Source organism: Aplysia californica, unplaced genomic scaffold (assembly GCF_000002075.1).
Source record: "Aplysia californica isolate F4 #8 unplaced genomic scaffold, AplCal3.0 scaffold00050, whole genome shotgun sequence".
NCBI lineage: Eukaryota > Metazoa > Mollusca > Gastropoda > Aplysiida > Aplysiidae > Aplysia > Aplysia californica.
Genome location: NW_004797320.1, coordinates 878,356 through 897,484, shown reverse-complemented (window position 1 = coordinate 897,484; position 19,129 = coordinate 878,356). Strand labels below are relative to the sequence as shown.

Genomic DNA, 19,129 nt, shown 5'->3' with positions numbered 1-19,129 from the left:
TCCAGGCGGGATCACATTGAACCGTGAACCTTTCCCTGACCATTGCAGCAGTTGTCTCTACTCAAGAATTTGCGAGACAGACTGAATTTTAATTTGTGTGTTCACAACGTAATGGTGTGTAACGACAAAGGCGGTTGGGGGGAGGGGGGACTCGGTCAGAGATAAAAAGCTATAAATTTTAGACAGGTAAAGGGGAGGGACAACTGGATAAGCGTAGATCTTGAGACTCATGACAGGATAATAAGTGAAAATGGCACGCCATAATGCATAAACCCACCAAGCGGTCACAGCAGTTCATTTTAGAGTGGAGGGAGACCATTTTACCGATTGTGAGCCTTAGCATGGGTCACCATAGATTCTTCCCTGGGTGCGTCGGTTAAGATCCCGGTTCGCCTAAGATCCCGCATTTCCTTGCTCCTGAGCACCGGGATCTTAGGAGAAGACTTCTGTACTACCAAAGCAAAGAGCCCCTGATAGGTAAAACATCACAAAATATTTCTGGTGGGTCCTTTCACATACTGAAATTTACAACAGAACAGAAAACAATTCGAAATATCAGCCCATATTTATTTTGAGTCTCATTAGTATCACATTCATAAAATAAAGATTCTAAACAAAAGTTGAACAAAATAAAACATTATTTATTGCAAACATTAAATTGCATTTAAGAGAGTATATTAGCTATCCAAAACTTGATTCATGTTTACAGTAGTCATGTTGTCTTCCACAGAGGATTTATCTTTGAAAACAGAAATAAATCCGCCTGGCAGTGAAGATATGAGTACAATACGCCGCTTAGCACACAGTCCTAGCACCCTTTCAGCTCTAAAGCCCAATTCCATAAAAACAAAATTGATCAAAGAAATTATGACACCAGACTTCAACAATGGCTAGAGGATACTGTAAAATAAAATTTACACCTTTGAAAAAGGAAGTGAAAAAATTGCAACTGTATATATATATGACAGTTAAAAATAAAGGTGCAAATGGCTGGAATTTCATAACAAAAAGAAAAAAAAAGAAAAGAAGAAAATATGCAGCACCAGTTAAGTGATCTCCAACTACAGTTGTGTATGACAAACAAGCTTTTTATACAGCTCCTCTTATACTATTAATGACAGTTCATAGTATCCACACATGATTTGAGTTAACTTTTGAATAGAAAGTCATTGTGATAACCAGTGAAAAACAGTGTATTCTTACTGAATAATCCTTGCTCTAGAGCCTTGAATGAGGTAAAAGTTGCTTGTATTATATTGTGAAAAACACAAAAAACACCATTGGTCTGCACTGTAAGAATTTATTGAGCTTTCTGCTTTATGGTATGATTGTTAAATACTCTAAAGGCAGAACAAGTTTGTGCTTTGAGTATATGGAATCATTTTGTGGGATTGATTGAATCTTTCTGTTTGATTGCATTGTTAAATGAGTCTTCAATGGATCAGATTCACGAACAGACACAATCAAAGAAAAAGTGTTGACATTGACACACAATTCTCTCAAATCAACGAAGGATATAGCAGACATGTCTGCAATGCCCAGACACTTTCAATAATTGAAAGTTGATGTGACAAACAGATTTTCATTGTATATGTGAAAAAGACTAGCACAGAAACTCACCCTCAAAATTGAAAGTCTTTCAAAGAGAGCAAAAGCTTAAGATTGACCTGCATACTAAGGCAAACCTCCAACTACCATCCAAACTCATGGTTACTTTTCTCACAGCAAGATTTTTCAGCATACAAAACTGGAAAAACAGTTTCAACAAGATTCATGTATGAATCAGTAATTGCTTTCTCTGATACTGATGCACGAAGTGGTGCTAGCAGAAACTTAGCTATATAAAACAAGCACCCATATCAAAAAACAAAATGCAATAGCGAATGACTTGGGGGCAATGGGGATATGCATCCCTTGAAATGACCAACTGAGATCAAGCAATTGGCAGAAGTACACGAGCAAAGACATAAATCAAATTAGCCAAAGACAAAGCGACACATTTCTGAGCTCAGTAGAGGAAATGCTAAAGCAATATGCCTTGGATATTTATATCAAAATTTATGGAGATGACATGGTGTTAAAAATAGCTGTCTAAAAAAACACACTCGTCTAAAGAGGCACCTACAAAGTCAAATTAATATGAAGAACAACTACATCTCCAAATACATTGAAATATAATACACAATTACTAATTGTGTTAGTATACAATCTGCTCTCCTTCTGTCAATGTATATAATATACCAGTGAGAATCTTTCAAAACAACATAAATTTATATGAACATGGCAGAAAAAAAAAAGACTCTTGGGGCTGCATGGACTGTGCGACTTTCACACACCTGCAGCTACACAGGATCAAAACAAAATTATGCCACAGACATCAAGTTTGTACAAACAAACACACACATTCCCATTAGCCTACCAAGTATGTTTACAGGAGATTCAAAGTTGAATGGTGTCAGATTCTTTCTTTCATTGACTTAAAATGTGTATAAATTGTATCTTCCCTGAAATCTGTCATCCTTTACTCATTGCACCCCCCCCCCCAAACCAGTCCTCAAGACAGTGATATATAAGTAAACCTACCACATCACCCAGCCTGAATGCTCTTTTTCGTTGTAGATAAGGCTAATAATTTCTATATTATGACCGAAATGGTACTGTAATGAAATGAACAAAAATCCTTTTTTTTTTTCGTTTGAGAATTTAAATAAATTGAAGCTGAGCAGATATGACAGAACCATTCACTGTCCAGTTAAAGACACCTGTCACACAAACACACAAAATAAATAATATCTAAGTAAAAGTTACAAGCTTAAGTTTTCCGCTCTATGACTCTGACACCTTCTGGCAGATCTCCTCTGTGAACTGTGAGCATGTTGCAGAACCACCAAGATCACCAGTCAAGACCTGAAACAAATGACATGGAATATTAGATAAAAGGACTCTTACTTCATTTAACAGAGCACCTCACACTTGAACAATACAGGACCTTTGCACACTAAATAATAATGAGATAAAACAAAGGATTTTTTCCTTTATTTTCTTAGAAAGAATTAAGTTTTAAACAATATGTTCAGCAAGGTGTTCTAAACTGCATAAAAAGAATCGTCTTCACACACAGGAAGTGCAAAAGAAAGTATTGATAAATTAATTAATTTGGAATGCTAATCTTTTGAGAAATCTTTTACATCAAAGATAAATATAATAATATACATGTAGCTTTTTTGGAACTCCATGTAAAAACTATCCAATTAGCACCAAACCTCACTTTTTCTGTCCTCTTTTTCATTAGACATTGATATGAGAACAAGATATTGAAAAGAGCAAACAGGGTGATTTCACCTATGGTGTTCAACAAGGACCCTTTTCCTTATTTATAGGAGACCCCCATTTGGAGACTGCCATTCTATATATTATGTATACATAAATATAGTTTCCGCCTAAGAATCTGGTCGATCAGAGACAAAAAAAACCAAAACCTGGGTTCTTGTGAGGGTCTCAAGGAGCAGAACTCAGCTCCAACCACTTGGTGTCCTTGTTATCTCATGTTTATTCTATGATGATCTTTTTTTTTAATAGTAGAGGGTTTTACGGCACTCGCAACTGCATAAGGTCATATGAGCGCCAAGGGGTGGGTGTCAACAGAGAAGTCTTTACAGGGAATCAGACTTATTCTGCTCACCTCTCTAGCTTCAACAGCACAAGGTCGCTTTGACTATCAAGGCACCCCGGAAATAGCAGGTCACAAGAGAGTGACAAACATACAAAAGAAGTAGAGGAAAATGACAATAATAAGGATTAGGAAAGAAAAAGCAGCAGTTCCCTGTTGTAGATCAGGGACAGTTATGAATCAGCCCATTTACAATTGTACTGTGCTTGAACAAGAAATGTCCCCCCTTTGGGAATGGCCTAAAGAACCTACAGTTACAACTCATGGGAGTTACTGACCCCAAAAAGAATATTTTTATTAAAAAAGATCAGTATGTGTATGTGTGTGCACATGTTTGCGAATGCTTGGTATTGTTTGGAAGGCGAGTGGGGAAAAGTGGTTTAAGACTTTTGATATATCCAGGATGCTGCATTGCTCGCCGATTTGATAGTGTTTTGAAACAATGAAACAGAACAAGTTCCTAAGCTGCATGGTGAAGCAAAAGAAGGATAAGTGAAGGGGATTGTAGGCAATCAGAACGGCACTCATATGGCCCTATTGTGTTGCAAGTGCTGTAAAACTCTTACTAAAACTACAGACAATCAGATGTGATGACCACATGAGACATGAAGGAAGGACAAGAGATTTAACCAATCGCACACCACACCCCATCGGGACAAAGCTCAAGAACTTTCCAGAAAACATTCTCAATAAGTGTGCATGTATTGTGATTTTTTTTGTCTGCTAGTCTTTGCCATCCACGCTACCTTCTTCCTAACCTCTCTTTCAACCTCTGTCTTTTTCCTTATTAAAAAATGACCCCACATTATCAGTGAAGGCAAAGTGTGATAAAGGACTCTGAGAAAAATTTGTTGCCCTTATAGCTCAAATGATGTTCTTCAGCAGATTTTTATTTTTGGAACAGGTCCTTAGGCATGCAAAGAGAAAAATAAAATTTCATTAGAGGAGACCACTTTACATACACATACACTTATATTTATATTATGTTTACTGAATATATATACCCATTTTATAATTCTTTTCACATTTTATATAAAAATGGTGCTAAACAACCCTCCAAAAAGTTACCATTCTGAATTAGCAAAAGACAAAAGAAATGAATAAGACCCTGCATTTATTTATCAAAGAGCAACAAGCAATTAAAAGAAAGCAAGCCATCAAATCTAAATTTGATTCTTTTATGTTATCTATTTCTGATTGAACCATGGGCATACACACAGTATGATTTGCACTCATATGTGGTCGCTTTTAAGGACAAGCGGACTAACACAGATTTCGGGGGTTTCCAGAAATCTTGACCAACACCAAAAGTGGGCATTGCCCTACCTATAGGAGAAGTTTGGTTTCATTGGTGTGTATATTTGTTTGGATATAGAGAAAACTCTCCTTGTCTTTTATAGAGACTGAACAAGGGGTAAAAACTTTACCTTCGATTTTCTTTAAACAGCATTTTTCGGGACAGCCCCCTTGTGCTTAAAAGCGACCATATGACTCATGAGATAAACATAAATAATATTCCAAAAATCACTTTATCATAATAATTCACCATAAAGAATTACTTGAAAATTATGAAAAAAGCCAGGATTATGTTTAAAATAAATAATGATGACATCGATTGTAACAACAGTGGGATGCATGAAACTTGGGTATTAGGGACAATAATCATCATACAGTGCCAGATCTGCGACAGATATCAGCGATCATGGTTTTCCATTCATTCCTTTGCTCGGATGCTCTCAAAAAAGCTACGTTTCCCTGATCTTTCCCTGTTACCCATTTGTTTAGGTTCCTTAAGTACGTTGTTCTGGGCCTACCCCTGCCTTGCTTGCCCTCAATTTTGCCAGTGAGAGCTAGATGTTCAAGACCCTTATGTCTATTCAGGTGTCCCAAATAATACAAATGACAAAAGAAAACAAAGCATTAATAATGATGACATAAAGCACAAACTCACAAAAGAAAAAAGAGCAATGATAATGATGACATAAAAACACAAACTACTATTTTATAATCCCAATTACCATGCAATCCAGAACACACAAACAGCTAACAGCACTCACCCTTCCCTCTCTGATGACATTGAAGGCCGCAGCCTCAATCTTATCTGCAAAACTATTCAGTTCCATGTAGCGCAACATCATAACTGAGCTGAGAAGGAGGGCGGTTGGGTTGGCTTTGTCTTCGCCGGCAATGTCTGGAGCTGTACCATGGACCTGAAAAGGAGGCACAAGAATATGACACCAAGGTTCAGATTTAAAAAAAAAATAAATCAAACCACAGTCTGCATAACAATTAAATGATATTTAAACACTGGAAGTTTGAAAGAGCCAAAATATTTGCATTTCCTGATCAACAGTATACAATTTTTTGTTGCTTCCTTGCCAATGTGAACCCCCCCCCCCCCCCCACCCCCCCCTTTAAGATAACAACAATTTAGAGAAAAAAAAACAAACAAAGAAAATCCAACACCAGTTGGAGAAAAAGGTCGGTAAAGAAATCTTTTCACTAGCTGGACATACCTAAACAAACGCAATCCTAACTGGGTGTGTTTTCACATCAGTTATACATGTTGTAACATTAGAGAAACATAACCATCATATATTTTTTAAAACCTTTATTGTGTACTGTGTATAAAGATGACATAATTTCAAAACAATGTATTCCTATGCTGGGTCAACCAATGAGTGCACAAAAGTCTTATGACTATAAAAGTTGAAACATAAAGCGCACTTTCAGCATGCTTTCCTTTCACTTTGATTTGGGTAAACTTTTTTTGGAATTGAAATGAAGTTGCCACAAACTTTTCTGTTCATTTCTTCTATTGTTTTTTTTTTTTTATCACTTTTCACTTACAGACTCAAAAATAGCTCCATCTTCTCCAATGTTTCCACTTGGGGTGACACCAAGACCTCCAATCAGGCCAGCACACAAGTCACTGAATAATTCAAAATGAAAAATATATGTTTACAAAAGCCAAAATAAAAACTAATATTTTCTGCTGGCACTGTTAGAGCCACCAATATATTGATGACACATTAGTGTATAAATTTTGCAAACCATAAATTCAAAAGAAAAGCAGGGGCTCTTTAGTCTCAAGGTAAGAAGCTTGCCTCTCAAGACAAAGAACCATGACCCATCCTGGGTTTGAACAGGTCAGGCTGGAGGACAAATTCAAATCTTTTACACTGGTAATTCACACTCCACTTGCAAAAAAATAGGGAGTCTCCAAAACCACAGTAGATAAAGACTATGTAATGAAACGACCATTGCAAATGAACAGCGAATGAGCCTGTGATGAGCTTACAATCAACTGTGTAAATAAAGGGAGAGACAAGGTAGACCTCCTCTATTTAAATAAGAAGCGAGAAGACAAATAAGAACATAAAACTTACTTTGCTTTAATTGCTCTTCAATCTTTTGAAGTGCTGCATTTTGTCTCTTGACTTCATCACGGGATTTTACTCAAATAGAAATGCACAATGTGTGCATAATGAATTTTCATAGATCCTCAGTCATAGTTCAGTTTATCCATCTTTCACTTCAATATTACATTCGATTTTAAAAAATCCAATTTAAGTGCAAATCTGAATAAGTTTTTCGATGGCAAAACAAAACTTGTTAAGCTCCGATTTTATTGGAACAATTGACAGGTCTGCTATATATCACTACCTGACTGTAATCTACTAACCCTCCTTTTCCCCTAACTCATGACTAAGGCTACTGTTTTGGTGAATGGTTTATCAACAGCACTGATCAGTGGTATTGAGCAAGACTCTTGCAACACAGTACTTTCAAGATATTCCTGCCTGCCCGAATGACTATTTTATCCTTTGAGCCCTGACCTCCTGAAGCTACCATGATCCTCTTCCTGAGCTCCTGAGCGATATATTACTAACATTCATATGATTGTCGGAATCACATTTCAAATCCCACCCAGGGTAGTCCTTGTCAATACCAGCATCTAATTCAGAACGATCTTTGAAAAAAATCAGTAATGTCTTGTGTAGTAATCACTGTTTTCCGTATGCATTTTGTGTCAGGTAGGGCAGGTTGGGGATGGGGTCTCGCTCACCGGTGTTCTGATGGTTAGGCGTACGGACAGGTTTACGTGCCACCGGTGTACCAGTGGCAAGGGCTCAAAGGGTTAACTCGGGCATGTGGCAGTATGACATTGGACTCTTCATTAGGCAAACACATGTCATCCATCTCTGCTGAACCCTAAAAATGAAATGTCTTAAGATGGTAGGCAGATGCATTGACAACAACAAAGATAAAATAACAAGACAAAAAAGAGAAAGCTCACCTCAAAATATCACCATACAAGTTTGGCATGACTAGGACATCGAAAGAGGCAGGGTCTTGCACGAGCTGGCAAGGATGAAAAGACAAAAAAAGTTATGTTCTGAAACAAAACAGCAATAGACAAAAGATTTATATTATTATATAGATGATGAAAATCAGGGGACACACACACAAACATACATTTATCCCAAAACAAAATTATACAGCAAGACAGAAAGCAGAATTCGGCAAAATCTATAGGTGAAACAAAAAAAATAATTTTTGTTCACCAAACTTTGAACAAAGTTTTATAGCTTTTTCACTAAAAAGAACATTTGTTTCACATACAGCAAGTGAAACAAGAAGCACCCAGAACAACAAACATCTTAAAATGTCACAATGTAAATCAAAATGTTCTTTAACTTTCTCATAGAACAGGTAAAACTATGTTTTAATAGGTGAAGGTATGGTAAAATCACCAAACTACACTTGAATTTTCGACAACTTTTTGACTTCCATCTATTAGAATTAATGTCACAATTAATTATTTCAAAAACCTGCATTCAACACTTACAAGTTTTGTCATTAAACTTTTATACATCTGGAAGCACATCAACGGGGGGGAGTCAGAGAGTGTTATTGAGTTGTTTATTTTATCTTTACCAGTTATGTAAAATCAATACAGGTAAGATACTGAAGTAACACCAGGGAAAATATTTGGGATATGACAGAAAACAGTAAACAAATTATATAACTAAATCATCTCATGTTTCATCACAATTCTTGTATCTATAACTCTCAAAACCTCAAGCTGTGTTTAATAGGCTCTCATAAAGGCAACACATGCCAGAGTTAACAGCAAAAGAAAGAATTTGCACCACCAAATGTAAGATTAAGGATTGAAGACGAAAGACAGTATCAGAAAGAACAGACCACATACCCACTTACATTCAAACACACGGTATCCAGGTACATTTCTGAGAATTTGATGTCCTTATTCCTTGCGGCGACATCTCTACAGCACTTCAAAAACAGCCCGTCTGACATGCGCCTGTATAAATGACAATTTAAAAAAAAATTACAAAATAAAGTTTTTGTATTATTCATTACAACAATATATGATAGAACTAGTTGTTATAGATGATTTAGTATAATAAAATAGGCATTTTTTTCTTTCACTGTTGTGTCGGGAAACAAAACAAAACAAAATTGAATAATCTCTCTCTTGTTTGGTAATTCTCTAACAAGAAAGGGTGAGGATTTATAGTTAAACTTCAGTACCACACAACTCTAAAATGTATATCAATCTATCAAAGGAAGAGCAAAAAGATTTCACTATGATAAAAATCAGCCTTGGCAAGTTAAGCTGTTCTCATCATTGCTATCTGTTGGTATGAATAAAAAGAATTTCCTTGACTCACATGATGTTTGCTTTGTGTACAGCTGTCACTGTACTTCTTTGATTGTCTCTGGCATACTTAAAGGCATACTCTGCCACTCGCATGGATGCCTGCTCTGTTATCAACTTAATACTTTGGACAACACCATCCACAATCTGAAAGTAAACATCATTTATTTCATTTAACAAAGTCATTTCTTAAAACCATTCAGGCAAATTCCACTCCCAGTACTGCTCACAAAAAAAATTATTATTATTTAATTGTAAAAAACCTGTCTAAAATAAGTGTATAGAAACAGGACGGAAAATTCTATAAAGATCTTGCTGACCTCATTAAATATCTAGACCGACAAAACACCTTCAATATCTATTACATTCAAACTGGGAATTGTGATGTTCAAGTCGACTCATACATGTGGTATGCTATGCGATAGATTCTGCAAGTGTGTGTCCACAGAGTCATCAGACCAGTATATAATCTACACATACATTACAGAGATGTACACACTACAGCCCTTACGACCAGCATCCTGCATAGACAGTAGACCTACGCCGCAAGCTGAAAGGCACAACATCGATATGACAACCGAATTCACACCTAATGGGATGAATGAACATGGGAGAATATCTGAATAGCTCGTTGAACGTATGAGAAGATACTTCCTGTATATTCAGTTTATTAGCAATATGGACCCTGTCCCTGTCTGACTCTCCCATGCTTGAACAGCAAATAATTTTATGATCAATTAACAAATTCTCAAGAAAGAATAACAGCCCTCAAAACAATCTTATGATAAAGAAACCATTAGACTTTCACTATATCTAAAAATGTTTCAATTTGTCATTTCACATCACTTGTACCCGTAACTTAAACAATTGTGACAACAGCTTTCTACAAAAATTATTATGGCAAAATTTATTGAATTGTAACCATATTCAAGTTGTCAGAAATGAACATCAGACATGCTTTCCTCTCAACTCATTGAGCCCGGTATTGACGTCCATGGTTTGACGGAATTTAATTTTTGTACAACTCAACTGACACTCTACTACTTTCACAACATATGCTTAGACTTAAGACAAAGTATAGACATAAAAACAAAGACAGAGGAGTTTAGCTTCCCTAAGACAAGCTTCATACAAAGTTTAATCATTCATAGCTGTTCAGATGAGAGACTTGTGTATCCCTGTGTGCATCACCCCGGCTGCAAGGAGCAGTTGCTCGTCATTTTGAAAAAAAGCTTCAGCCGCTGGAAGCAGCTGTTTGGGTTTAATGAGTTGAGTGATAAAAGAAGGAACAACATTGTTTCTTCTTTCGAAACAAATTGTTACTTTCAGGGGTCAAAATGTTGCCCCCCCCCCCCCCCCCCATACTACTCACTGTGTGTTCAATGCCACTGTACTCTCCTTCTGTGTTTTCTCTGATAGTGACAATGTCCACATTTTTGTATGGAGTCTCAAAGCCCTCGATGGACTTACAGGGTCTCACGTTGGCATACAAAGTAAACGCCCTGTAAATATGAGAAAGACAAGAGGAATTACACACAACCATCCATATATTCATTGAAAGTTGCAAAAAAACTAATCATAAATGGAAAACCTTATAAAAAGTAGAATATTAGCTACAGTTAAGGAAGGTAAAAACAACGCAGGACAACATAGCGCAAAACAATAATGAGTCTGACTTTTATATCCCTTCCAGCAGAGCAATGGAATTCAAGAGGCAAAGAATTTAAGTGGGTCCCAAAGTACACGAAAGCCGTAAAACTCAGTTCACTCAAGAGTCGAGGTCTTAAAAAAATACCCCCAAAATAAAACAAAGTAATGAGTTAAAAACCCTAAAAGCACCCTCACAAAGTCAAAGCAAACTCTGCATGCTTGTATCATAAAAAAACAGTGTATTTTCACTGAAATACAAGCAGATCTTAGGAGGTGTATGACTATCCGCCTGAATCCAGGGTGCAAGATGTAAGTGAAGAAATTAATAACATACATACAGTAGTCTCCCCTAAGAATCTAATTATTTAGAGCCCCCCCCCCCCCCCCCCCCCCCCTCCAATCCTTCTGAAAATTAAAAAAGACACAATTACTGCTTACTGCTCACTTCTTTTGTTCATGTAAAGTAGAATTGTGATTCATGGTATTTTTAATGAGAAAACAGATGGGTCTGTTTCTTTGATGTATTAATAGAGTAAGCTTTCAAAGAGCAGTATTGCCGTTAGTGGGAGGAGAAACCCTTGAGGACCATTTTCTATGTTTGTTGCCTGAGATGAATTCTAAGTACACGTATAAGTTAGGCAAAGGAAAATCTCTTGATATGGAATTTTATTTTGACATAGTTACAGCGGTTGCTATGGAAACGGCCGTCATCTAAAAAATAAACAATGAATTTCAAATCCCTTAGGCATTCTTATTTACTGACCAAATTTGACCAAATATGGTGAGAGTATACTTGAACTAAACCCTATCAGCATTACAGCGATTTTTTAAAAATAAGTGCAAATGAAAAAAAAAAAAGAAGACAATTTTCCCAATGTATAAAAAACCTTTTCTAAATTTAGGTTGCGTAATTGCTTGCCAATGGAAAAGCATATTTTTTTCGCAAATATCTCTCGGTTACATTGTTGGCAGCCTTGCCATCTATGTTTCCTGAAAGTTTCATGTCAAAAGGATGAAAACTAAGGAAGGAGTAGGCAAAAGTATGACATTTTGAAAAAAACGACAATTGTGAAAATTCACTATATTAACCTACCCTTATGTCTTCAAGGGCAATTTACAAGGAGAATAAAGACTTTCTCAATTGTCTCCTTGCTATTTTTAGACAAAGGACTGGTAGATCCTAAAAATCAGCCAACATCTCAATTTACATAGCCTGACCCAAAATCGGCAAAATCAAGGGTAGCTCCTCTACTTAAGGACAAACTGTCAGTTTGTGCAAAAAGCACATTGACACATTAATAGTTATTCAATGTGGGGAAAGAGTAAAACTAATGGACAGAAATATCACAGGAAAAGAAAAGAAGCAGGACCCCCCAGTGGCACCCTAAAACCATCCAAAAGAATAAACTGGTCTCAACTCAATGTGTGCAAGTGGTGAAAGTCACGAAAAAGTCACTTGTTTACAACATATGAGAGGAATGGACCAACAAACCAAGCCCTGAGATTGACCTGTCTTGCAAAAGCTCCTTTGCATGCCAAGAAAAGCAGCCTTAGGTAGTTTTTTCACGTAAAAGTGAGTGAAGTTCTGACTGCTTAGAGTTTACACTCATCCATCCCCCTCTGTTCTTTTTTTTCTCATTTCCTTGACTGAAGCAAGGATACAGTATAACCTTGCTTCATTAATTCTGCCTACAGAGGGGTTTGGGACCAAAGGAGAAAGCGTCCTCACTCATCCTTCATACAAACCGTTTATTAATGCACATATATCAAAGCATTGTAATGCTTATTCTCTCTCTGAAAGGCTTAAATTAGGAATTTGTACCAAATTATCATCTAAAAACATTGGCTGGAGGCCAGAAGAGAAAAAAACATTTGAAGACCCACTTGCGAAGAGCCAGATTTAAAGACTGATGTCCTTTGCCTATGGGTGTAGCCAGTGGTCCTTTCAGGCCAACTTTAGTCTTGTCCATGGACTCGAAAATCTTCTGTGGCAGTCTGAAGTTTCCATCCGGGCCTTTGACTGGAGTTACATCAACATCTTCCCACTCAATGGGCACCTGGTTAAGTAAATCACGTATATTTTACTTATCATCATTCGCATGACTAATAAAAGAGGGTCATATCAGATTTACATGGGTAATGACCATTTACGTTTCATCCCTATTATGTGACAAAAAAAAGGAAAAAAATTTCGTCTTGCTGAAGTGCAATAACATTATTATTAATTTGGAAAAGAAATTATTTTTTCAGCGATCTCCAAAGATTTTGTTTTTTTAAAAACTTACTGCCCGTCCTTCTTTTAAAAAGTAAAAAAACATTAAAAAAGCAAATAACATCTCTCATCTTTCACAAAAGAGAGACTCAATATACACAATTTTGCTCATCTTATGATAAATTAGCAAAGTTATAAATCTGAGCAAGTGATAAAAACCCTATAAACCCAACAGCGAACACAGACCTAACTTTGTAATTACAAACATAGCTGATTGGTCATTTTCAGTTATTACAAGAGCACAAAGACCAGGCTTACTCCGGCAACACTGAAGATCTGCTTGACAGCAGAAGAAATTTCTGGGCCAATTCCATCTCCAGGGATCATTGTCACAAGACTATTCTGTTGAAAAAAAAAAGAGACAAAATACATGAATTTTAACTAAAGTGCCCCCAAAAAGGACTGTCAACTTTAGAATCTCATTAAAACATTCAGTAATTGATATATGTGCTTGTAGAAGGGTCAGATGCTATCAAGACATTCAGAAACAAATGTAAGGTTATAGATCTGTTCCATTCTGTACAAAAGAGACCATAACTAGACTATGAATGCCCATTTTTTACCATTTCAAAAGTGATAATTAACTTCTTCACTTATCCTTCTATTTTGCAAGATACTTAAACATGCCAAAGGCAGAGCTTAAAGAGGAAGGGAGTGGGTGTATTTGTGACCCTTTTTGGTATGCCTCAGACATCAAAGTAAATTACGTGTTATACCATGCACCCAGAAAAATTACTAGGTTTTAAAAAATATTTTGGCCAATGATAATCAACAAGTAGAAGACTATGTATAATAATGGTCAGATTAATCCTTCGTTGCACTTGACCTTCAGTAAGGTGAAAATAGACATCTATTCAAACTGATTCATTTTTCTTACGTACAGAAAGGAAGTGTAAACATATCTAAAGATGGATGACAATGACCAAAAGTAATTTAAAAAACCATGATGCAAAGTGAGAATTAAAAAATATGTATCTATTACTCATTAAACTCACCCCAGATGAATAGGACCTCTGCTGTCCTCGATCTTGCATCTGGAAATAAAATAATGGGCAAAAATAGCTTGAAAGAACAAATTATTTTGAATGCCAACAAATTACTGGTCTTTCTAACCATAAAGTATGAAACTTGTTCAAACTGAGTATAAATTGGTTTAAAAATGAAATTAAAAATAGAATTCACAATTTTCATAGAAAAATACACAAAATTTATGCGAATCCAGAATCAAACACCCATTAATTTCTTATATTTTTAAAAAGTAAGGCAGGTTCACTGTTGTGACTTTTATATGGTAAAAATTCTGTTTTTCCAAAACAGCGGGATCTTAGGCGAACCAGGACCATAAGCAGTGGGGTCTTAGGCGGAGACTACTATTTTCAATTTCATTCATTTTCATGTTTTCCCAACCAGGAAAACTGAAAATGAAATCCTGTTTTTTTCCCCATGTTTTCCCGGTGGAGTGGGAACCCTGTAAGTGGATGTGTTTATGCAGGATACATTGAGACGCAAGGGTGACGGAACACACCAATCACAAAGTCATTTAGTGGTCTACATATCTAAGTCCTGGCCAAGTCAGTCAGAACAACAAGACACACTTGAATCACTTCGAGACGAAGTCTTTCCAGGTTCCTGTCCCAAATCATCCTTTCATCCCAAAACACTTAAAATGATTTATAGGGTAAGCTATTGTTTGCCTTCTTAACCTAATCAGTAATCATCATCAGTGAGTGGCTGGCATCACAACATGAAGCTACAGCAAGCACCAAGCACACCTCTGTGATTGGCCCAAATATAGATGACGTATTTTCGCCATCTATTTTTGTCGTCTTCTAGGGCTTCCCTCGTCAGTTGACGAGATCTCACCGTGGCGGGCAAGCTTTGCCGCTTGGCACGTGATGGGGTACGTCACTAGGTTTCATCGCCGACTGCTTGGGCTGTGTGTGCGTACAACTTAGAGGAGAAGGTTAATTTATGGAACGAGAATTGTTGAGATTGTTTAAAAAAGCCAACACAAAAAAATACCCCCCCCCCCAAAAAAAAAACACAAAAAAAACAGGCCGGCGAGATCTATCTAGACTCTAGACTAGCAGATCTAGCTAGATCTAGATCTAGAGACATCGGCCCTTGGCGCGACGGTGCCCTGAGCGCGACCAGTTCCGCATTTTTCTTTTTGTGCAGTTCGTGTGCAATCTGTTTTATTAGAGTTACGAGTCTTGTCTAGTTCCACTTTTGGGCAATCCTTTTTCGAGAACGTCAGTTGACTGTTAGTGCAGCAGTCGAGTTCGAAGTGAAAGGCTTATTGAAAACATTCTTTGAGAAGTTTTCTTCAGTTACTAAACTAGAGTAGCTGGCCCAACCTGCGACCACTAGTCTTTATACCCTCTGTTTATAATAAGATAATTGTTTCATCATAATTTGCTAAAGAAATTATTATACTAACCTTTAAATAGTGTACTAACAACTTTCTTGCACCTGTTATGTTTGTGCGCGCAGGGTCGCGCCCCGTTCCGTAAGAACATTTAACATGTTAAAATGCGAAAACTGCCATGACATTTTAGAATAAGTGACGATATCACGATATAAACCGGAAGTTGACACACTGAAGCGGCCCTGAACATGGATTGCCTGACCTATTTTGCCGACAGAGACCGCTGAGAAGCAAAATATACCACAAGTGGTCGCGGCGCTTTACACTAGAATCTATATTATTACCCCAGCAGACCACATAAAACTCCGAAACATTCTCAGCTTCCCGGGAAGCACACAGTGCAAGCAGCTGATTAAGCGTTTAAACACTAACAAACTAGGCGAGATCTAGACTCTAGATCTAGATATATCTAAATCTAGTGATCTAGTGTGAATGTCAAGCGCCATTTACCGATCAGCGCGATCTTAAGATGGCGCAGAACCATATGACGATCCGCAGAAAGCGCGGCCATCTCGAGATGGGCGCGACGCGCCATCACACACAAACAAACAATTTAACAAAGTTCACAAACAAAACTCCGCGGAATTTATTCTCATTAATTTCAAAATTTTTTAAAAAAAGGTTCAAGAGGACGCAAGTATCACTTGCCCATGCAGCCTTTCTTTTTTGACTTTTGTGCATGTGTGGTGTGAAGTGACTTTTATCTATTTTGGGTATATACAAAAACCTCTCTCCCTCTCTCTCTTTCTTTGCCACTCTCGCCTCTATGTGTGTATATATAGGCCTAATATATAATGTTATCTTGTATGTGTTCGTGTGTGTTTCCAAGCGATCGGCAGATGGCGCAATTCTTGCTTGCTTTGCACAATCTTAAGATCGCGCAGCTCTATTCATTTTCGGAAATAATCTGTAGATGGCGCGCTTTCTGCGGATCGTCATATGGTTCTGCGCCATCTTAACCCTGGAAGCGCGCAGGCCCTATATAAAGGGCGTGAGCCGGGCTACCCGGGAAGCGCGCACGCCCTATATATAAGGCTGACCTACTTCAACCGGGAAGCGCGCACGCCCTATATATAAGGCTGACCTACTTCGACCGGGAAGCGCGCAGGCCCTATATAAAGAGCATAGACGCTGACCCTTTTCAATGGAAAATTCCAGTGTTCCTTATATGGAAATGACGTAGTCAATTACAGGCCAAAGTTATAAATAGTGACCAATGACGTTGCAAGTTATCTTGACCTCGTAGAGCGTCTCTTGGCCGAGATATCGATTGATAAAGTGACGCCGTCCCGCTGAGCGACTACACGCTATGTGTTATCACTTGTTTCGCCGTGCTGATGTACTAATTGTTGAGTCTATCGCGTTCTCGGCTGTTTGTATATTTATTAATTATTTGATCGCTGATCATTTTTGAATGGCTCATTCTATCAGCTTAAAGAAAATATAGAACTTTTATATGTTTTTTATCATCCATTAAGCCGTAAATGGTCATTTTTCAGTAGCAGATTCCGGGTATCTCAGCTGTTTCCCCCCCGCCAAACCCCCATGTTTACAACTGATCGGCCGTGGCGGCGGGGCATTTTTGGCGGGTTACTTCCGGTGAAACGCTGAGCGCTTCTAGGGTTAAGATCGCGCTGATCGGCAAATGGCAATGGCGCTTGACATGAACAGTCAAGTTGCTGTTATTGGCGAGGGAAACCCAAGCGTCTTGGGCTTGGGGGAAACCCCGGAAGACGACAAAAATAAAAGGAAGAAATATGTCATCTATATTTGGGCCAATCACAGAGATGTGCTGGGTGCTCGCTGCAGCTTCATGTGGCATCACAGGCAAGAGCATGGTGACTGTGATGATAACCGTTCTAAACTCTAAATCTAAACACAGTCTAGATGTAGTCTAGTCTTGACTCATTGAAGAAAATGAAAGAAAAGACCACATGAATTCAACAGTGGAGACTTTACAACAGAAAACTAATCTTCTCTGTTACCGACGTGAAATAAATACAAGTATATTTACCCTCACCAGGCACTGTGACAACAATGGAAGAACATTGCTGTGTCCTGTGGATTTTAAATGCCGGTGAACGGTACGGAAGAGAGCTGAACCAGCCATGTTGATTGACCTTGACGACATTGCTTTCCCACTTGGCACTTCCTTTCGTGCCAAATTATTTTAATAGGTTCGTGGTAAAAAAGATTCGCTATCTAAGTGCATGATTAAAAAAAAAATATTAGCAATTAAAAGTTTTTAATATTATTTTCATAGTAGAGGGTTTTACGGCGCTCACAACTGCATAAGGTCATTTTGTTATTCCTTTTTCTAGAGTCAGCACATCATTTTATATGCTAGAATTATCAATAATTTTTAAAATCGAGAATTCATCTTTTCAAACATGAGAATAAAACTGAAATTATAATTTATTTTACTTAACCAACATTATGTTTTCCCTGGACAATGGAAATGACCTCTATGCATGTTATATTATAATATTAATTTTATCACACATGCATAATTATCTAAATGTTATTACAGAACTTCATATTATAGGTATTGTATACCTAAACAGGAGGTGTTTTTCTGCTTACACATCGTCCTAGTGTCAAAAATATTTAAAAAGAAAGGTTACAAGAGAATTTTAATTTTAAAATGTTTGGAGAGCAAGCATCCATGCATCAGCCTTGAAACTTGAAAGACTTATTATAATTAATTATAAGGGGCTGCACCAAGACCACTGCACTCAAGGCATCTTTATGTCTTGGTCTGGGGCAATGTAAGTTTGGCTGGAACCGGCCTTCCAAGGAGTGACAATTTTTTTAAAGGATGGCATTGATTGAAGTAAAGCAACTTAATATAAAATGTTGTTTGTTGCTACTACCTTACAAGTTTTTTCAGCCAGGACCAATTTATACTCAAGACGATCGATGCATACGCCAGTTTTACCTGAAACTGAAAGTCTATTCTAGACTTTTTTTGTTTGTAAGTAGTGTTTAACTGCACTAGCAACGCAATTAGGTCATATAAGTGCGGAAGATTAGAGGTGTTACAAGAGAGTAACAATCATAAAAAAGAAGGAGGGGAGATAAAGATGACAGATGTTTGATATGAAACCACACCAGAGCACCCGCCAACTACCCACATTCTAGACTTTAAAAAATATAAAGGGCTTGTTCACTCTAAAAGAAAAGTCACAAGATGGTGTGAGGTGAGAAGACTTTCATACTTAATTTTTAAAAACATATAACACACATACACCTTACTGATAATTTAGTAGGCTACAAATAACAAGATACAGAAGAAAAAAAAAGTGATAGAAAAGATGAAGTAAGACATTTTTGTGGGGTTCTCCAATATTTTTGCTTGGAGGGCCAAGATGGTATTTCGGGCAAAGACCACGTACATGACCAGTAGCAGAAATATTGTTTGTG

The 19,129-nt window shown here is 37.3% G+C and overlaps 1 protein-coding gene across 2 annotated transcripts; it reads right to left on the bottom strand.

Annotated features, from left to right (window-relative positions):
- Positions 1-550: 550 nt before the first annotated feature.
- On the bottom strand, positions 551-17,859 carry LOC101858090 (isocitrate dehydrogenase [NAD] subunit alpha, mitochondrial). Of its 2 annotated transcripts, none has more exons than XM_005092655.3 (11): positions 17,721-17,859; positions 14,274-14,312; positions 13,537-13,620; positions 12,891-13,063; positions 10,729-10,858; positions 9,370-9,503; positions 8,897-8,999; positions 7,971-8,035; positions 6,521-6,602; positions 5,728-5,880; positions 551-2,907 (listed from the first exon to the last, which is right to left on the bottom strand). In XM_005092655.3, the coding sequence occupies exons 1-11, from the start codon at positions 17,835-17,837 to the stop codon at positions 2,827-2,829; spliced, it is 1,161 nt and encodes a 386-aa protein (XP_005092712.1). In that variant the 5' UTR covers positions 17,838-17,859; the 3' UTR covers positions 551-2,826. The 2 variants fall into 2 exon arrangements, with proteins under 2 accessions (XP_005092712.1, XP_005092713.1); XM_005092656.2 differs by having other exon boundaries at positions 17,727-17,859.
- Between the last annotated feature and the right edge of the window lie 1,270 nt (positions 17,860-19,129).